This window comes from Lepidochelys kempii, chromosome 5, assembly GCF_965140265.1.
Source record: "Lepidochelys kempii isolate rLepKem1 chromosome 5, rLepKem1.hap2, whole genome shotgun sequence".
Classification (NCBI taxonomy): domain Eukaryota; kingdom Metazoa; phylum Chordata; order Testudines; family Cheloniidae; genus Lepidochelys; species Lepidochelys kempii.
Window position 1 is genome coordinate 101,400,001 of NC_133260.1, and position 22,046 is coordinate 101,422,046.

The 22,046-nt window shown below is 46.0% G+C and overlaps 1 protein-coding gene across 1 annotated transcript; it reads left to right on the forward strand.

Annotated features, from left to right (window-relative positions):
- The first annotated feature begins 8,382 nt into the window (after positions 1-8,382).
- Positions 8,383-20,742, forward strand: DMRT3 (doublesex and mab-3 related transcription factor 3). The gene is made up of 2 exons (XM_073346246.1): positions 8,383-8,803; positions 19,715-20,742. Exons 1-2 carry the CDS (start codon positions 8,383-8,385, stop codon positions 20,677-20,679), a joined length of 1,386 nt encoding a protein of 461 aa, XP_073202347.1. The 3' UTR covers positions 20,680-20,742.
- The last annotated feature ends 1,304 nt before the right edge of the window (positions 20,743-22,046 follow it).

Sequence of the window (22,046 nt, forward strand, 5' to 3'; positions counted from 1 at the left end):
ACCCTTTCCTCATTTATAGAGGGTGTCTCCCCTCCCCCCGCTCCAGGGGAAAGCAAATAGCAAAGGCAGGACTGGTCCTAAAGCGGTGTGTTATGTTTAATATGCAAGCAGGCTGCTTGAACTTTTACCGCTGCGAAGTCACCGTGCAGCAAACTGGGAAGGGGGTTATGACCTTAACACAACACGACGCGTCTGGGCAGTTTCTCCTTTCCAGGCTTGGCGTGTTTCGGTGAGATTAGGTGGCTAATCCGTTATGCACTTCAAAAGCCTCGCAGCTGTGTGACTGCTTTAGAGGTTAATCTCGGCGGGTGGCCATATTGGTATTAGTAGCGATACTCTGAAATGTTGGGGTGTGGGGTTTTGTTTTTTAAATCAAAGGTGTAGAAATTCTACTGATGTGACCGCAGCCTCCCCACTCGGCTGCTCGTGTCAGTGGCTCGGTGCGTCTTTCTCACGAGTGGATTCTGCTCAGGCGGAATCCCTGGGACATTCCTCATGAGCAGCTGAATTTAGCGTCCTTTAGTCTACCGTCTTTTAAAAATTGTAGCTCGTGTTGGAAGGGACGATATGTACATGGTAAAGCACCCCCGATCGTGAAATGCCTCGCAGAGTAAGGAACCCGCTCGGATTTTCAAGCACGATTTTTTGGGGAGCGAGGGGAAGATTAGTCGCTACGGTGGGGCTTTTATTTTCCGCTCAGTAAAATGTCCCCAGAAAATCGGCCGTTCTGCCATTTTTTTTTTATTTTTTTTTTGCCACTGCTCCTGGCTCACAGTAATTTTGAGCCACCTCCCGAGAAGTACGTTGTGCTGTTTCTGTTGCAATGTTCCTGCAGTACGCCAGAAGACTGAAAAATGAACCCTGCTCCACTTAATGGGATCGCCCTTGTATTGGGATGATGCGCACTGTGTGAAGACAAATTGAAACTGATTTGTTCGGCGCCTCCCAACTCCCCTCTCTTGCTAAGACAGAAAGAGAGAGTGAGATCAGTAGCGTTAGAGATGCAGTAAGAAGGGCCTGGACACTTTTCCTAAAAGTTACAGGTCGTCAGCACCCGTTTTGCTCACGATCCGATTTCTTCTTTTGATAGCTTCCACGGCACGCGCTGGTCTAGTCAGAGGGTGACAAGAGCTAACCAAACGCAGAAGTAATTGATTTTTAACAGCCGCTTACTGGAGGTGATTCTGATCTCACACCCATGTAAATTCATTCCGCTAATAGAGTTGCTCCTGATTTATAGTGGAATGAGACCAGAATCAGGCCCCTCTCTTTCAGGGATGCTACTAGTGAACAAATGTCCACCCTATAAGAATAGGGGGCTATTTTATACCCAATAAGACGCTAATTTATACCAGTTGAGGATCAGACCCCGTGAGTTTTCCCCAGATAGCTTTATTTAAAGGTATGAACTTCTTAAGGGATAGATGCTGCCCCTCTCACAACTGGTCTACTCAGGGCATAAACTCTGCTCTCACTTAATGAGGTCACACGTGTCCCAACCGAGGGCAGAATTTGGCCGTAAGGCCTGAATAAGGGCACAGTACCCACTAAACTCCCTTAAGGCATCAATTTCACAGCGGAAAAACCGGCTAGTTCTGATGGAACAATGTTCGCATTGGATGTTGTTCGTTTCTGGCTGTAGGTGGATTGAATCCTTGATGCCGCTGCGCTTTTTAATGACTAATACGGTAGCAGCCTTAAACAGCCCTGACAGTCTCCACATAGCCCAAGGACGGCTAGAAGGCTTAGTTAGCAGCCAGAGCCCCATGAGACAGCAGGGTCGATCTAAGTGTTAACAGGGGATGCCCTAGCCTGGTGGATGTGCTGAAGACTGCCCCTGGAGCCCCGGTGGTACTGCTGGGAAAGCGCTTAGCCTAAGGGCAGGCTGCCTGCTGCAGGTTAAATCAATGAGAGTTTACCATTGGCAGCAGGATCGGGCCCCAGTATGGAAGCCCCTGGAAAGGAAGGGCCCGTTGGCCCAATCCACTTGAAGGACCAACTCAGCAGCGGGGTTTGTTGCTTTAACTGCTCGCCGCCTTCTCTCGGCATCGGACCCCGAACGGCATCCCAGCGTCTTGTCACCTCTGGCTGGAAGACTCCGCCAGAGAAGTGATTAAACCTTGGCTTTGCACAACAGCGCTCCTGGCAGTTAGTTCTGAAGGCTGATGAACAGGAAAGTTCAAACAGGGGGGGAAATTGCCTATACGGGTTGTAAAAACAGACTCGAATAAGCGTCAGGTTCTGAGAGTAACAAAGAAAGGTAAAATTCGCACGCTCGTTCTCGGGCTGCCTTCGAAAAGCACGTCCTAAAATCCCCGTCTCCGCCCTCTTTGAACATGTCCTTTCATCAAGGGAAGGGCTCACCTTTAGTGTTAATTAAAAGTTTTTCTATTTAACCGACTTGCTTTCTAAAAACAAAACGCCAACTTTTCCTTGGAGATTGTAAAAAGCGGTAAAAGCACCCGATCATTCCGTCTGATCATTTGTCCAAAGATATATTTAGATAGTGTTTAAAGTGTCCTAAGCATCTGCACATCTGACGAGACCGGTAATACTTCTACGGGAGATACCAGTACCCCAGGTAAATGTGTAGAGCGTTGGACTATGTTTCCTGTCTGCGTTTTTAATTCTAGGCACTCTTCTTTAGAAGCTATGCTGTATTTACCCACAGTGTTTAAGCTTAAAGAGTGATAAAGAAAAGAAAGTTACAGGATACGCAGGGCAGCCACGTAGCAAAGGTCCATTGGGCTTTTAGCCTCTCGCAAGTGGTTCAAAGAACTAGATTTCAAATTTGCTAATTTAAAGCAGTCATTTTTTAGTCAAACACGTGCAAAACATCCTGCCACACGAGCTCTCAAGTGAGCAATGGTTTTTAAAGGGCTGAACGTCTCATCTAAAAAGTAGCCCAGTTCCACACGTTAGGAAGAGTTTCTTCATGATTTGATACTCCTCCAACAGCACGAGAGAAACCTGCTTGATCCCTTGTATAGCAAGTGGCAACACCCCTCAATATTATATTGTCACCCCCCGTTCGCCTGTATTTAAAGTTCCACATTATTACACAGACCCTATTTCTAATGGCCTATCAGATGTGTTAACATTGCTTCAAAGCTACCTGGGTGTATGGAAGTAACGGGATAAAGTTAAAGCAATTAAATGCCAACCGAAAGTTTACTTGTTTGATTGCGTTGTTTTTTAACATCGAATCGCTTTAGAAGAAGTCTCAGCACTACCGATGAAGTGTGAGTTTATTTTGCAAATATTTCCATGTTTCATCTCATATTCCAGGAATGCTCAGCGAGATTCTCTCCCCTCCCACCCCCGTGAGATATCGGTGTTTTTCTTGTTTTCCATCGAGCGAGCTGTAGAAAGGAGGCAGTCATTTTCCTAATGCTCTCAAAATTAGCTCTCTTTCAGACTAGTATTGGCTTTTAATGGTGGAGATAATGTGCGGGGAGGAGACGTGGCTTCGCTTGGAAGAGGAAGGCAAAAACACCTGAACCCTGGGGTTTTGGAAAACTTGAAACTTTTTTCTTTCAGATTCCTTCAGGTTCTCGAGTTGCAGGAAATGCCCTTTGTGCAGTTTCGTGAAGATACCGTGAAGTGGAGCATTTCGCGTGAACGGAGTTTCTAAACGGAGTTCTGAGCCAGCGGCCTTTTGCTGTAACCGACGAACTTTAATGTTTCAGCGAGCGCCGAAGTTCACGAGTTCCGAACCTGTCATCGATTTCTTGTCACCGAGGTGTCTTCCGCTGGCTGGGGGCGGGAGGGGGGGGTATTTTCTTCCCTTGCCTGTGGAGCCCTGGGTTTTATATATCCTCAAACAGAAATAGCTCCATCTGAGCAACCAAGCCCTCAGCATCACATTTGTCACACGGCCTGTTAAAATTGTCCCAAACTATTTAGTCATCGCTGATGGTCTCGTTAGCAGATTGTGTAAGGGGTTAACACGCTTCTCTGGGGCAGGTGGTTTGTTTGATGCGATTACGTTATATTCGCTGCACTGGCTAAAGAACAGTGGGAAAGAGGCCATCAGAGATGAGGTACGTTCATTGTTCTGTTGCATAGCCGAGCGTTGCCTATTTCTAGGATCAGCATTATCACTGGGGGCAATTATACCTCCTGGAACACGGTTGGCCCAGTTTAAAAAAACAAGCGCAACACATTCGCCTTTCAGAACAACCGGCGCTGTACTTTAGTGCCACCAAACCAGGCTTTTTAACTTCGACGACACTCTCATTCCTTCGAGATCTCAGCCGGATGTAAAGAAAAGAACTGGCGAGATTTGTGGATACTGTACATTAAAGACAGTCCAAGGGAACTTCAGGAACATTTTCTCTGCAGGGGGCCAAAGGGGGTGTAACATGAAAATACAAATCGTCACCTTTCTTTCAAAAATGTTTACGAATGGTTGGTAATCAGTGACCTTTATTAATTCTATTCAGATCTCTAGTGCTTCCTTGGCTGCTTGCTAGGCAGCTTTGACTAATTATCTGTGTGATCCTGGGCAGGATAAGCCCCTCTGTTTCTGAAATCTGCCATGTATTTAATGTCACTGATTTCAATGCAGCGCACTTTATTCGTTGGAGGACCCATCCCAATTGATATGTGTTTCTGTCCTCAAGTAATTATGTGAGAACACGAACATTTAATGCCATCTGAAGTGACTGACTGACTGACTGACCAATCATAGGGCAAGTGTCTGCTCATCCGTCTTTTCCTTTTAATTTGACGTTAGCTAAGAGCATCTTTGAGATGTAATTGAAACTAACTCTATTACTCAAATCTCGAAGTGAGAAACGTTTGTAAACTTTGCATGAGGATCTATCTGAAGCCCAATTTCATGCAATCCAAAAATACAGATAGTAATTATAAATGTTCCTAATAAGTCCTATATTGTAGTTAATAGATAAACGTAGACGAATTCCCTCCTTGTCGTTAAGCCTCAATGGATGTCACATTATTTGTCAAACCAAGACCTTCCCTGAAGATCCATGCACTTCAAGTGCAAAATAATAATATGAACATACTATTCAGATGGCTGCTTTTGTTTGGCTTTCGATAACACGTCCAGGTTACACGTCCAGGTGTAATTTGCAAAAGCATTTCTAAGTGATCATTGGAAATTGTATTCCCTAGGCGTTCTAACCATTGTCTGTCAAACTGAGCGCTCACACCATTGATTATCATAAAAAAAATCAAAATCGAATGGAAACACGTTGTCAGTGGGTTCAGTGCAATTAAGTTACATTTGTTTTTTCACTCCATCTTTCCTGATTTCTTGGAGGATTTTTCCCATAAAAGTCTAAGCTGCTGGACTTAGTGGAACCAGGCACTTTCCCCTAACTGTTATTTGGACCATATGCTCTGCACATTCATTCTCTTTCAATCTATTCTTCTGGGCACTAACTGCTAACACGTTATAGTCACCTTGAAATTTCCTCTGCTATTTTCCAATTAAAAGCTTAATAGCCCTGGTAACGGAGTTCATGTGGTGAAGTTTACCATAGCCCCTTCTTCTGAAAGGCTTTCTGCTGGGATCCCATTATGTGCTTGAATAAACCTTTTCTAAAAACAGAAATGGGACTCGGGGTTGTCAGGTGTTGGGTTACAATAGACTTTCAGGCAGGGGACATTTTACTAACATAAATACAAACCTGTCCCTATAGGGAGATGTTGTCAAATACTAGGATATGAAAAACATTCCCATCAAATATGAGAAAAGGATTACTGCACTATATCAAACGAGTATTTCAATCTCACCTCCCAATGTGCACTCAAGTGAGAGAGGGGGGCCTCAGACCTAAGTATGCCTGTGAATGTTAGCGGTAGAGAGATAGCTATGGAGGACTTGTGGCACCTTAGACTAACAAATGTATTTGAGCATAAGCTTTCAAAAGCTTGTGCTCAAATAAATGTGTTAGTCTCTAAGGTGCCACAAGTCCTCCTTTTCTTTTTGCGGATACAGACTAACACGGCTGCTACTCTGAAACCAGAGATAGATATGTAACCAGATAGCTGACAGACCTGCTGAGAGACTCCCTGGGCTGGTATATGAAATCCATAACCTTGGAATACAGTACAAAACATCCATATTTTAGAAAGATTTCATTTGGGGATCTCAATATATGCCTAGATAAAATTCAATTAGATATTGATATATCCCCCAAGAGCCCCATTAATTAATCACCACAGTTGTTCCATGTATTACACTACAAATTATTAAAAATGTATTCATTTTCCGGAGTCGTTCATTCAGTGCAATCCCATGTATTGAATTCATTAGCTCATGCGCGCATGGCTTCTGTAGATTGCTGTGCAGCATATTTACATTGTTTTAAAATTAACCTTTCAGGTATTTATTTGGGTGCATGGATTAAATGTCGCTACTCATTTTACTTTATCAAAAAAAAAAAAAAACTCCTGTTAATCTAGTTTGTGTTTTTGCAAGAATTTCAGAGGGTTTAAAATTCCCCGTAGCGACTACACAATCATGGCAAGGTGGTCTGTGGGCTATTTTCAGTGTGAGACTCATACCAAGCAACAGAAAGGAAATGCAGACGACAGACGACGCAGAAGAAAGGTTTTGTTTGTATTCCTATTTGTCTGTGCTGCAAGAAAATGGAGTGTATCCTACACCGGATCAAATGCAGTTTTCTGGTAAAGTAAAGTTGGTCAGCAACAGATGAATTTTAAAACAGGATGTGGTCCCTGAAGCCCGCCGGATAATAAAATATGAACCAACCCATCCCGAAACTGGATACATAATTCGGAATAAAGCATTTTAAAAATGGAATATGTAACAGAATGAAAGACCATTTTTGCTGTACACATACATCACACTTTTATTCTCCCAGGCAAAATATTTTTAGACCTTAATTAGCAATATATGTTTAAAGTGTGCTAATTAGGCAATTAATTTAAAATAGCAGTTCCAGTATAAACATAATTTATTTTTATTTATTTATTTCTTGGAATAAAGTATGAAAACTTCGAAGTGTTGCATCCAGTCCTTTACACAGTGAAATTAATTTAATGTCCAAGCAGAAGGTTATATGTACCCTAAGAAAACAAGTTACAAATGAAATGTTGATGCACTCCTCTAATAAACATCTGTGGTAAGCCTGTCCTCCACAAACTGTATTCACTTTCTTTCCTGCAATGTAATCATTAAACTTTGTGTTTAACTTCTCGCTGCCATCTGAGAAATATCTTTGTTAAGTGATGTAGGTGAAACATCGCTGTGTTTGGAAGTTTTAAAAAAGGATTACTAGTATGCATCAAACAATGAATTAAGAGGCTGCGCGAATTTGATGTGAATTGTGTTTCCTCTCTACAGGGACGGTTTACATACAAGTAGCCATCTTGGCGAGGAACATCAAAAAGCAAGAATGGATGCATGATGCAGCCCGTAACTAAATAATAAGTGTAGGCTTAGATTTTTGAATGACATGTGATCTGAGCTTGGCAGTTGAAGAGCCTGTGGGGGGGGGGGGGAGTTAAGCATGGCAGCATTCAAGATGTTCATTTCTAATGCAGCTTCTCTTTACCTTAGTCCTCTGAAACGTAGATGAATGAGTTCAGCAAATACCTTTTTAAAAGCCTCAACATCTCTGCCCAGCCCTGAGGGGCAGAGATAATTTTATTGAGGAAACTTGTTATTTATGTATTTATGTATTTATTTATTTTTGGTGGGAGCGAGCCTGCTTGGCTGCGCCTTCGTCTTTGAAGTGCGTATGCCGATGGTGTTGAATGGGGCTCCTGGATCTGGGGTCCTGGGAGACTCTGATCCCCCTGCCTGAACTTGAGAAACTTCCCCAACAAACCAAATCCCGTCATTGCCTTCCTCGCCTCCTCCCTCCACCGAGGTGGGCTGGGCACTCACAGGTCCCCAGCTGAACCTCCAACCTGCTCACCAGTCTCCTGCCCAGGGAGGGAGAAACACCAGCGCCCTGCCCCTTCCTGCAGGGACTTCGCTTGGGGGCGGGAGAGACCATTTGTCCCTGACTCGAGAGGGAACCCCCCCGACCCCCCACTCCCCAGCAGCTGCCTAGGAGGCTGGGCGCGCCCCCTCCCCCCGTGGCGCCGGGCTGCAGGGAAGGTGAAGGGCAGGGAGCGGAGGGGCGGGGAGCGGAGCTGGGAGACGGCGGCGCGGAGGGGAGGCTCCGGCACTGGGCAGAGCGCTCTCCGCCGGGTCCCAGCCGCCGGCGCCGGGAAACCTGCCCGCAGCAGCCGCGGAGGGAGCAGCAGCCGCTGGATGCGATCGCGCCCGTAGCGCCCGGCGGGATTTCGCCAGCGAAGAGCCCCCGGCCCCTCCCCGGCACCCGGCGGCCGCCCCCTTCCCCGCTCTGCCCCCGGCCCGGCTGGGCTCCCGCGCGGGGCATGAACGGCTACGGCTCCCCGTACCTGTACATGGGCGGCCCGGTGTCCCAGCCGCCCCGGGCCCCCCTGCAGCGCACCCCGAAGTGCGCCCGCTGCCGCAACCACGGCGTGCTGTCCTGGCTGAAGGGCCACAAGCGCTACTGCCGCTTCAAGGACTGCACCTGCGAGAAGTGCATCCTGATCATCGAGCGCCAGCGGGTCATGGCCGCCCAGGTGGCGCTGCGCCGGCAGCAGGCCAACGAGAGCCTGGAGAGCCTCCTCCCGGACGCCCTGCGCGCCCTGCCCGGGCCCCCGCCGCCGCCCGCCGCCGCCGGCGGGGACTGCGCCCCGCAGAGAGCCCCCGCCGAGCTGGCCGCCGCCGCCGCCCTGCGCTGGGCCTCCGAGCAGCCCGCCGCCCTGCAGGCGCCGCTCCCCAAAGCAGGTAAGCGCCGGGGCATGGGGCGGCACGACCCGGGGGCTCCTCAGCGCCCGCGGGCATCAGGCGGGCGCGGGGGGGCCCGGACCCAGCAGGAGAGGAGCCCCCTCGGTGCCTGGGCAGGGGGCGGCTCCGCAGGCCACGGGCCCCGCAAAGCCGGGGAGGGCCCGGAGGAGGGACGGGGCCAGGCTCCGTAACAGGCAGCGGGCAGGGGGAGTTCCCCATAGCAGGTCGGGAGGGGCCCCCCGGGGGCAGGCGGGCCGCAGGCTCCGCAGCGCTGTGCCCCGCTCCGAGCCGGAGGGAGCCTGTGGTCCAGACCCGCAGCTGCCGGTCTTTGCAGACAGCTGCGGGGACCGCCCTCGCTCTGGGGAGTTCGGGCCGGTGCCGCGGGCTGAGAGTCCCTTCGGAGCCCGAGTCTGGCCCCAGGGCCGCGCCACCGGCTCTCCAGCAATGATTTCTGCTTCACGGCGGTGCCCGGGGAGGGGGTCGGATTCCGGGCCTGGGTGTTTGGGGAAGTGGGCACTGACCAGCTGCTGGCTTTCAAGAGAGATGAGCTGGCTTTTTGGGGCGAGGGGGCGTCTTAATAAATCGGATCGATTGTCAGGACTTTGTATTATTAAACCACACTGAAAGTGACTGGGCTGACTGGCCCGGGACTCGCTCCCTAAACCTGAACCATGGCCACTGAAAAATGATTAGAAGGAAACAGAATTCAACCTGCAAAGAGCCGACAGCTACTGACCAGGCACACGGGCACTGTACGGAATCAGACTGAGCGGGTAGAACCCCCCCCTAGCCCCAGTCCCTTCCCCGGCCTCAGCATTCGCCAGGCTGCAGAGCGGTGTCATTTCACAGCAGAGTCTCAGCCTGGGCTTTCCTCACAGGAAACCGAATAGCTGATTCAACTCACTTCAGGCCACGTCCTTCCCTTGGCTGTAACTCAGTCATGCCCCAATGGGAGGCTGCCCGAGTAAGGACGGGGCAAACATGGACAGCCATGCGTCTGCATACCTTTACACTTGCAAACAGTGCTGGTTCCAGTGAGTGGTCCTTCTGAAATCGGCGGGATGTAGCAATGTGAATGAAGACCGTTTACTTGTGAGAGATCCAAGGGTGGGGCCCCCGAGTGAGGGGCTCCCATGTTATGGTGATGAGTGCCCGTGCAAGACCCTCGATAGACAGTAAGGACCTCAGGAGTTGCTCCAGAATTACAGCCCGGCCACGTTAAGGTCAGGTAGCACTTTGCATGTCACAGAAGCGGTACAGATTCCTAATGCGCCAGGTCTGAGCTTGCAAAGGCGAGGGGCTGCGGTGCGATTCCAGTCGGAGTCCCAATATAGCGCCTGCCTGGCGCCTTTGCAATAACTCAGTTCATCAGGTGGATCTTTAGTCAGCTCTGTTTTTTAGACGCTGCCCTATTTTTGTGTTGTGGTGGAGAAAACAGTTTAGGTAGAACAACGTGTCTCTTTCCCGCTCCGATGGGCACCTTTGGAGGCCGGAATACACTTTACATTTAAACCTCGGGCTTCGAATTAAACCGCTGAGTTGATTATTTTGCACCAGGTGATGAAAATCAACACACAACTAACCAGACCGCAATGAGCAGTTTTCGGCCCGAGCTGCTGTTCTGCTGAGGAAGGGGGCTTGTGACGTACAGCGTTTCCTGGATGCGCACAATTGGGAGTTACCCAGTTTGGGTGCACAGCTGTTCAATGCAATTCTTGTTTAAGTTGATAGCTTTGGTGGGAACCCATTTCTGTGCCTCAGACGTACGGAGTAAATGAATGCCGATATATATCCATGGTTCCGTCATTGAAATTAACTAATGAATGGGCTGTTGGGAAGGGAAAGGAAACGCATGTAGTAAATGTTATTAGCCATATAGTACTAGTATCAGTTGACTAATATATGTATTATTTATTGTCCAACATCTCGAAACCAATCGGAACTTACATCGTATCCCATTATCACTGCAAATCTGAAATTAATCCCCGGAAAACTTTAGGGCTTGCACTTTTTTGTTCAGCTAAATCATTTAGGAAGGGGTAACCTTTCCCATCTCCAGGGGCAGAGGCTGCAGAACAATTCCCCAAGCCATAACAATACGCAATAAAACACTGAATATGCAGCGTCATTAAAAGAATAAGGGAGGGAACGGGCACGTTTGTTTTCTTTGAAGAGCAGCCGGTCATAAGAGTTCGAGACATGTCAGAAGGAAAACGAGACAACAGTGGCATCGTGTTTATATAGTTGAGATTCCTTTGACCTCCATGCAACATAAATACAGACATATTCCCTCTCTTTAGTTCCATTTAATTCTCTAAAATTAAGAAACTACCTATGCAAAGGGGTACATAAGTGAAGCGGTGTTGCTGCTGAGTGCAAATAGCACAGGGCTGATGCGTGGAAGAAACATTTTTCTGGGGACAAACACAAACCGAAGCCTTTTTCACCGAGTACAGGGCAAGAGCACACACTTATTAAAACATAAACTTCCAGGTGAAATCAACAGGAGCACAAAATGAACGGGTGTGGCCCAGAGAGGGTTTTTCAGCGGGTCAAACCAAAATTAGCCCATAAAAGACACAGAACTCTTGTAAACAAACCACTGGCTACAGAACGTAGATCGGTCACAAATATTTCCCCCTCAATTAATTATTATTCATGTATCTAGGGGTTTAAGATGGTTTGCGCATTGGGTAGTTTAACTTGTATGAGCTATTTTCAATATATCTACAGGGATTTTTTTCTGGACACTAATAACTGAAACAACTGCAGCCTTCGATTAGAGGGAATTTTAGCCCAAAGGGCCACGAACCCCTAGAAAGAAACGGAGTTGGATTTGCGACGATCTTTCCACAGCCATCTTTCAGCTCTTGAGTGTTTCTGTAACGACAGACTCAGCCCAGCCCGCTTGCTCCGCGAGCCAAAAATAAGGGTCATTGCAAAGGTGGGTTACTGGAGTTAGGTGCTCTCCTTCACCCCCATTATTCCTTCCTTCCCCAGTCGGCATCCCTCCACCTCAACGATGTAGGAGGGGCTGGTGGAAAAGAAAGCAAAGCGGGAGCTGATCAGCTCTCAACGCCAGATCTTTTCCGTGGTCCTTTCAGAGCGAGGGAACCCATAACCCTGAGCTGGCTGCTTCTCTGGACTTTTACAGGCCGCATTCCCTTTCTAGCTCGGAAAGGAGGGGGGCGGATATTCCAGAACCCTAGAGCTGCGCTGCGCGCCCCTTCTCCAGTGGCTAGGGAAGGAGCGCTGGCAGAGTTAAGTCAATTTGGCTGCAATGTTGTCAGGAAAGTTTCTGTGGTCTTCCGAGGCTCATTGCACTGTAGCCAGGGCTTGGCATTTTGTCCCACTTGTCATCGTTCCCAGAGGACAGGAAAGAAATGAAGTTGCTTACAGCAAATCTGTCGGTGGGGCCCTGGCTGGGTGGGATCGTTTCCGCAGGGGAATTAACACTGGATCGCTGTAATCGGAGCTAAAGGAAGGGAAACAGGCTCTTCCCCCGCGCCCCGAACAAAATGGGGCAAGATTTAAATGATAGCGTCGGAGGGAGGAAAGGAATCTAGGGGCCAGATCTCGTAGAGCCTTATGACCCCCCTAGGGAAGTCAAAGACTCCACTTGGGTGAGTAAGGCTAGTTTAGGTGCGCCAGGCTTTGCAGGGCCAGGCGCAGAGACGGCTTTCAGTGCCACAGGTTATTTTATTCTCCTTGCCACTGTGGAACCAGCTGGGCTTTCCCATCCTCCCCAAGGTCTGCTGCAGGGGCCTCCCCCCTTCCCCACGCACTCTGCTGTCAGCTCAGAAAGGAAGGAGCCTCCAGGGCAACTGTAGGACCAAGGTCTCCGCGGGCCATCTCCTTTCCTGCGCGCTCCGATGGATTGTCTGATTTACACGAGTTTTGTTACTTCTATTCTGGGTTAGTTCTGGCTGTGAACAGCTACCAGTGGCGCGGCGTGGGGCGTTGTGATTTCCCACCTCCCCTTGGGGCAGGCCCAGCGCCTGTCATTGTAAGGATTTGTAATGAGCCCCATCTCCATAACTCCTCCTAAATCAGACCCGGGTCCCGCTCCGGGTCGGAAAGTAAATATCAGGGGGAAGATAATGCAGGATTGGTGTAGACTGGGCCAGAGGGCGAAACTGTCCCTGATTTCGGTGGGGACGGGATCAGAGCCTAATTGTAATAGCCGAGAATTTGGGTTAAAAGCTCGCTCTTTCAGAGGGTGGCCCGTTGATTTCTAAACAGGTAGTTCGCGACCAAAGCTTCTCCTAAACATGCCCGTGTGTGTGTGTGTGTAGATTCTAGCCCTGCTCACAGCATCTCCCTCATCACACAGCTACACACGACGACCGCACACGGCTACGCGGCTTGAGCTGCCAGCCAAAGAACTCACTGAATATTAGCTCGAGTCGTGTTAACCTGGAGTCCAGCTCCCTCTTTTCATCTGCTATTGGCTCTTAGCCCTGCCCTTGACTTCCAGCCCCCAAACTTCTCGGTCCCCTTGTTCAGTCATCCCTCCCCGGCCTGGGCTATAAGCACTATTCCCACTCTGAGCGACACATTTAGCTCTCTGCAAACCCACCAGTAACCCGCAGAAGCGTTGCCACTTCTCCACCACCCCATCCGAAGCTTAAATCTCTGCATGCCGTACTCGCTTCCCCATCCTGCTAAAGAACAGGCCAGGGACGCTTACAAATCCAGAGTGAGGAGGGGTGTCTTGTGTGTCTGGGGGAGGAAATGCCAGGAAAATCCCGGTTCTGCTCCCTCCAGCAAGTGCAACAGAAATAAACTCCGCCAGCAGGATATAAATCTGGCGGACAGAAGCGATGTTGACTTGCACACCCAACTTTCTTTCCCCCCTGATATATGAACTTCCCAGTTTAAAAGATTACTGTAATCACAGGAGGACAGTGTAAATCGAATCTGATAGCAATAACTTTTGGAGAAGGTCAGGCTCAAGTGAAATGTTACCAGGCAACAGGCATTTTGTTTGCAAAATACAATCAAAGAGCATTGATGAGAAATTTTTCCCTGCCAGCCAGTCAGCACTTTCTGCTAACAGCTTTACGGGGGGAAAAGGAGTAAATCTTTATAAATCAATCTGTCAGGAGCTCTCCCAGCCCCTTCCCTCAATGGTGTTGCACTTCTTCGTGGAAAGGGAGGGAGATTTTGCTTATCTGCACCTCCGCTGCCTCCCTGGATGCAAGCCCTTCAGAGAGTTACTCCCTCCCAATGACTCTGCTTTCTCTCATTTTTAATTAAGGTTGCAACTCACGGGGCTCATTCGGAAACTGCCAGGCAGGTTGCTTTGCGTTCGTTGTAAATAGACTTCCTTTACAATCAGGGGGCAATAGAAAGCAAGGCTGATATACCTCAAAACAGCCGACCACCCCTCTGGATCGTTCCTTTTAAAACCGGATTCACCAGTCCGGTACTTTTCTTAATTCACAGAGTCATAGAAATTGGAGATGGGAGACAACTTTTAGATCCTCTCTCCCCTATAGAGTATGGTTCCTAGATACCACAGTGAATAGCATACTGGAGAGCGGTAACAGGATTGTTCCCTAGGATATATTAGCCAGTGCTTTGTCCCATCTTTTATAACTCTGGGCTTTAGAGCCATCCAGTGTGTCCTGATTTAGGGCCAGGTTCTAATACCCTTTACTTGGACTACTTTACTCCTGGAGTAGTCCTGATCACTTCAATAAGGCTATTTTCCCAGTAAAGTTCAGTTCGGGAATCAGAATCTGTTCCTTAGACTGTAGTTTTCTTAATTTCTTCCCATTACATTACACCATCTTGTGCCACTCCAAATAATTCTTCCTCCTCCTATCTTCACCCTTCCCATAAACATGGGTCTCCTCTCCCTGTGCCTCAGTAATTATTAGTGCTTCTAAACAAATACTATGAAGAAGCCACACTGGGCCTTTCGTTGATTTAAGTGCTAGGTTTTGCTTAAAACTCACAGCACAACATTGCCCGTGGGGAAAAAAATAACTTAGGAGCAATCACTCTCCATCTGCCCAGGAACCACAGGCCTTTACAAAGAGGGGAGGAAGTTTGCAATGAAATGGGCTGCTGCGGATTTTTTTGGGGTAGTGACTATTATAACAGTTTCATAGGGATCCACGGTATTTACCGTGTCAGGTCATTACGGGGACAGAAACCGGGATAACAGTAGTTAGGGGTGGGCTCCAGGTAAATTTGGGTTGCAGGTAGAGCCCTCCTAATCAGATACAGTTTAGACCCATTTTCGGGAAGGGCTATCAGTGGGACTATTAAGGGCAGCAGGATTTATCCCAAAGGATTAAACATGTTTTCAGTGAAGGAATGAACTGGAGAGAATGGCTTTTTGTCTGGCTGTCTTTCATGGGTACTTACATGGCCCCATTATCATAGTATATGAAATCTCACAATCTTTAATGTATTTATGTGTAAGGAAGAGATATACTGTATAGACATCTCCCTTAGAGCTCACAATCCCTGTGGCCATGTATGTCTACATCTTTACAGCCCATACATACACACGCTTCTCCCATTGCTCTGTGTATATATATCTATATCTTGCTATAAAATGTGTGTGTGAGTGAGTGAGAGAGAGAGAGACATGTTATGGAAGTTCTCCATTATTAGTATAAACAAGGAAAGCTATTCTCTCTGGTTACCTGAGGGCTAACAAAACAGGGCACTGAATGCATGCAATCTGAAACAGCATATGTGTTATTAAAAACAATTCTAAAAGTTGCATGAAGCCAAGATTTATTTCTATAAAATACAGATCACCTTCAGGAGAAGTTAGAGAATATCACAGAAAGATACAGTGGGCTAAGAACAAAGTATACATTCATTTTTAGTTAAATCTATATTTTAGTAGTTGAAGACTCATCCTATACTTGGGAGTAATATAAAATTAAAGCCCTAGATGTGGCTAGTCTGCATGTTACATTTCTGCATTTCACTATCAAAATATTTGTATGGATTTGTAATATAGCTTTCCAACTCCTTCATTATTTAACAGTTGTTATTCTCTGCCCATTGCAAATACATAAAAATCTAACCTCAACCATTCCCACAAAAAGAGGGAAATGAACCAACAAAAATTACCCTTTGCCAAACACCACTTGCATACCATCTATGCATTTGCTAGAGGAACTAGTGTTCAGATAAGTTGCACAAAATAAACAAATTGCCTTCCAGGCAAGAAATCAGCATGACCTGTTAAGTGGTTCAAGGCAGTCACCATCTGACCTGTCAAAGAAACTAGACATTTGTGACATCTACAGGTCATCATGAGTTTTGAATTGGTGCATGCCACATCCAGATCAGTTCAGCAGGAAAAAGGCTTTTGACTGACAACCATACAGAGAAGAATTTTATTATAAGAATAGGATCAACCCTACTATATATAATTTTCTAAATGTTTACTAAGGGTAGGAAGGAAAATCCCTGTGAAGTAGTAACAATGAGGAACAAATATTTCATTTAAATAGTTGTAATCTACCTTTGTGACTCTGATACTAGGAGGATGTGGGCAGTCCGTGGAGATGCATACCCCTCCTGCATGTAGTGCATGTTTCACCAATCACAAGCCCAGTTTCGGGGCTAGGAATAAGGATTTTTATAGGGTATGTGTATTATGAACCTATCCGGATGTCACTGAAGTCAGAGAGTATGCACATACTTTTAGATTTTTAGTTCAATAGATGTAATGTCTAGAATCTGAAAACACTTTTAAGTCAAATTTCATAAAGACAAAGTAGAAAATTTGAAAGCTAATTAACCCCACCCCCAAAACATAAAACTCATAAAGTAATAATTTCACAAGGCCAGAGCTGTATTTAACTGATTTGGGAGATGTAATATGAATATATTTTCCCATATATATTTGCTAGGTTATGGTGCCCAGTATTAAATGTAAGCTACATAGCAATAAATACATTTTGGAAACTAAGAATACTTCTGAAATACACTTACTTGCATGCAATTTACAAGAAAAAATACCACCATACTATCTTCCTCAAGTGTCTGTGTACCAGAAATAACCACGCAGGGGAAAGAGCTGCTGCAGCTTATCTCCCAAGCTCTGTCCTGCAGTCTTTCCACATGTAAAGTTCCTATTGATGTTAATGGAAGCTACACTTGAAGAATGCAGGATCAGGTCCTTAAAGTCAGCACACTGCAGCAGTTGGGTGTCTGCAGAGGATGAAGGTGGGTAGCATATGGAGTACCAAGAGTTCTCCTCTAATAATGTCTGGCCTACACACAATTACCTTGTACACACACACGTATATCAATTTTAAAATGTTTATATCATTTTTGCTTGTGTGTGGGTAAATTTCCTGTTTCCCTGTCCCTGTTTTCTTTTGCTGCTAAGACAGAAATGACACACATGGAGCACGCAGGAAGTGCACACACATTGTTTTCTGCTTGATACAACAGCATGTGAAATTATAACTTCTGTTCATAGCCTAATTGTGCATCAGACATGGCCATAGTGCATAAACTGGTATGGTAGGGCCTGAGCTTGATATTGCAAAACAGATGCTAAAAAGCAAACTTTAAAGGTAACCAAACTTTTCTTAATATTTTTCATATACACTGGATTTCCAGGAAGAGGGAGTTAAGGGGGATGAAATCTCCACAAGGATTTCTGACTTGCTGAATTCCTCTGCAATTATTCCATCTGGGAAATGGGGTTTGCTCTCCTGAAGAATGAATCATGCATATCCCAGGAGTTCTGCAGGAGGCCAGGACCATTCCCATATAAGCCCTGAATCTCTGTGCTGGTTCTGGAGCCCCAGTATCTCTCCTTCCAATCAAATTCACTACCAGGGCCTACCCCAGGCTCCCAAGGCAACCTGCAGAGGAAGGCTCCCTCACAGCAGATATGTGTATGTGTGACAAAACAGTAATACAGCCCCAGCTCTGGGAATTTTCTCAAGACCTGGGAAAGGGGGATGTTGTCACAAAGATCACTAAGCCCTTGTTCTGCGTGGGAGCAGATCTCAGAGGCTGAGCTGACCAATAATAATACATTTAATCAGCACCATGAGAAAATGAACACTCCCCTATCTGGTGATCACTAGGAAAGAGATTCCATGCAGTGGACAGACGGGGCACTCCAGATTGTTTGTCTGCAAGCCTATCTGAAGTAACTTACAGTTTTGAATGAGTGGTTACTAGCATGATTTCCAGCCCCAAAGCTCCTTGCTTGCTCCAGGCTGCTTCCTTGTGCTAGTAAGGTTAATAAACCCTCATTTTAGTGCAGTTTTGCAACAAAATGTTTGAAGGCTTTGTTCAGTGTTTATTTAAAAAAACAACAACAATTAGGGCCAGGTTCTGCCAGCCTCACCCTTACCATCAACAACATACTCCATGCTGAGCTCTAGTAAAATCACTGGAGTACTTCAGGGAGTAGGATACTACTCTACATGAGTCAGGCAGGCGGAATCGGTCCTTAGCGAAATAACAGTGAATATCTCCCAGCAAAATATATTGAAACCTTTCTCTTTAAAAAATGCCAGCGAACCAACTCTCCTGGCTTATTTTGTTTATTTCTACCAAGGAGTCACATTGAAAAGGGTTCCAAAATCTTTCCACATTCTGGCCAAGTTTTTCAAAAGTGACCAGTGATTTTTAGGTGTCTCCATTTTTGGGTGCCCTGAAAGGGGCCTGATTTTCAGAGTTGCTCAGCATTTCTGAAAATCAGACACCTTTAAGGCATCCCAAGTTGGACATGCAAAAAGTGAGGTACTCAAGATAACTAGTCACTTTGGAAAATCTTGGCCTCCTTCTCTATAGTGTACTAAATTAATTAGGGTATAATAGATTATAATCTAACTGATATACAGAGAACTAGGGCTTCATGAATCTAAGGGGCAAATTCTACCCCCTTCCCTTTTCCCAGACATAGTGGGAATATTATAGTCTGCTGCACAAGGTAAGAGTGCAGGTGTAGGAGAGATGAGACAAGAGGCTATTGCCCCAGCATGTCACTGAGCTGTGCTCTATGGACTGGGGGGAACTATGTGGCTCAGAGTGGGGAGCAATGTTCCCCCTAATTTTTGACAGGCCATGTGCGCAAAAAATTTCTTCTGTGCAAATTTTTGGCAGGCCGTGTGTGCAAATATTTCTTCTGTGCAAATTTTTGTGCGCAGGGTGTTTCGCCGTGTGCGTGGGGTTTAGGATCTGTCTGTGCGCACAGCTTAGAAGGAACAGCGGTGGGGAGGGGGCTGGCTTGTGTAGGAGCAGAGGAAAAGTGTGCTGGCAATGAGGGCTTCTTCAGCCTTGAGACAGTAGTACTTATGGATGGCTTCACTAATGCTGTTTGGCCTTGTGGGGTTTATTTCTGTGCCCCAGGTCCCCTCAGAACACTTCAGTGCACAGTCCATTCACTAAGAGCATGATGTGGTCCTAAGAGAATACTGATTTAAAAGAGTGAAAATGCCTTTGGGGAAGGCTGGCATTCAGCTGATGTACTGGTGTCTTACGACTGGGAATCCCAGTTAGGAATGGCAGATCTAGCACTCAGCAGGATTAGCAGAAATGGAGTTAACCAAACCCATTCCCTTTCTATGTAATGTAGAAAGATGAAGATATTTACAAGGGGGTATCAAATGCGTAGTGCATTTCCCCTCAGGTCAGCTAGTCCTCAGTAGAGAGCACCATGCTGGCTTGAGCATTGGTATCGTATCATTTAGCGTGACACAGAGAGAGGGGTTTGGGTACAGGTTATTAATGTAGGCACAATGGAAATAGGATCTCCACTTCATTCAACCATTTATTGTAATCTCAGGATATTCTTTCCTTCAGTAAATTCTTGCTTCATTCATGTTAACAAATGTATAATACAATGTATGAAAAAAGTTTTTGGGCTCTGTGAAAGGTTTAACCCAACTGCCTTCTACTTTACAGACATGACTGAGGAACGGTTGGGTGATACAAGTGGAACAGATAATGCTGAGACCTACAGTGACAAAGACACAGACCAAAGGAGTTCCCCTGATGTGACAAAAGCCAAAAGCTGCTTCACTCCCGAGAGCCCTGAAATAGTGTCAGTGGACGAAGGTGGTTATGCAGCCCAGAAAAATGGTGGCAGCACAGAGAGCAGACCAGGTAGTCCCAAGTACCACGCAGAACAGAATCATCTCCTGATAGAAGGTCCATCGGGGACAGTTTCTCTGCCTTTCAGTTTGAAGGCCAACAGGCCTCCTCTTGAAGTGTTAAAAAAAATCTTCCCCAACCAAAAGCCAACCGTGCTTGAATTAATCTTGAAAGGCTGTGGGGGTGATCTGGTAAGTGCTGTTGAGGTCCTTTTGTCCAGCCGATCTTCAGTAACTGGTGGGGACAGAACTTCTACAGAATCAGACAGTCTTGTTTTGCCTTCCAATGGGCACATTTTTGAACATACGCTGAGTTCATATCCTATTTCCTCTTCTAAGTGGTCTGTAGGATCAGCCTTCAGAGTTCCAGACACATTGAGATTCTCCACTGATTCTAGTAGTGTTGTGCCAAATCCTTTGGCTGTACCTTTACAGCACCCTTTCCCACAGCCACCACGATACCCACTGATGCTGAGGAACACTTTGGCGAGAAATCAGTCCAGTCCTTTTCTACCTAATGATGTCACCTTATGGAACACCATGACGCTGCAGCAGCAGTACCAGCTGAGATCCCAGTATGTCAGCCCGTTCTCTAGTAATTCTACCAGTGTGTTCCGAAGTTCACCTGTCCTTCCGACTCGCTCATCAGAAGACCCCAGGATCTCAATCCCTGATGATGGATGTCCAATTGTGTCTAAACAACCTATTTATACAGAAGATGACTATGATGAAAGATCTGATTCTTCAGACTCTAGAATACTCAATACATCATCTTAGAATGACACTTGACATGCGATAAGTAAGTGATATTTGCAATTCAGCTGAACTACTGGGCAACAAGAGGAGGGACACATTTTCTATGAAACCCTTGCAATTATATAAAAAAGTGACTTTGCTTGGTACTGTACATTAGCAATAAAGACATAACTTATTAAATTTCTTGCACTTCACTGGAAAATGCCAAATAGCTATACTCTATGGCTTTAGTGCTGAATGTTTATTACAAAAGAAGATTCTAATGCTCAGAATAATTATGGGAAAGCTGTGACTGTGGAAGATTTATAATAGAACCTAAAGCTGAAGGTCTGCCTTGCCCCTTAACTCAGACAACCGGGGATGTTAAAATAGAATACTTGAATGCTGTTTTATAAGAGAGAACTCCTCAGGACATAAGAAATCAAAAGAACGTAGTTCAATTGCAAATGGACTAAGCAGGGACCTTATATTCTTATGCCAATACTCATCCTTACATTTAACAAAAACAATAACAACCCCCTTCTCCCCAAAAACAAATCAAAATGACTTACTGCACATGAGACTATAGTGAACTGCTTCTGTGCTGTTTAAGCTTGGACACTTTTTAGAGACAACTAACATTAAGAATTATTCTTTTCACATGGCTAGATCAAAACATGTGTAATGTCAATGTAAAACCAATTACAGCTGTGAATTGCATGAAATGTATTGTGAAATAAACACAAGATTAAAAATTGTCAGGTTAATGTAGCATGCTAAGGACTCTAGAAAAATAAACTAAGAAGATGATCTTGGTTTATGTCATTTATATTTGGGCAAAGAACATTTCTAAAGTGAGGCCCAGAGCAGCAGTTGGTGCAAATATGCCTTCAATGGAGCTAGGCCAATTTGCACCATTTGAAGATCTGGCCAGGAACCTGAAGCCAGTGAATGAACATGACTAACGGTCAAACGGTCCCAAATGCTGTGGAGTGTTTATAAGCAGCATGGCAATCCTCACAGTACAAATGCTATCATCAGTCAAATGTTGTAGTCAGTTAAGCTAAGGTATCTTGAAGATATGTGTTTGCCGAGTCTGAGGAGGTTGACTGAGTAAAGCAGAATTTGCTATACTAGGAGTGAGCAGAAAAAAGGATGTTTCTTCCTAGCTCCTTTTCCTCATAGGCTACAGCAGCATAAAGGAGAGAGGATGCAAGTTATGTGGTGTTGGAAGACATTTCTTTAAAATGGGACTTTGAGCAACTTGTCATTGTAAATCTTTACAGATTTAGGAGCAGTTAACGCTGCCCCCATCATATATACAGTAGACTTGCACTAAGGACCTCTCAGGTGAACAATTAATATACAGGGTTCCTCAGCAAAGTGTCATCTAGGTTTCAGTATCAGTT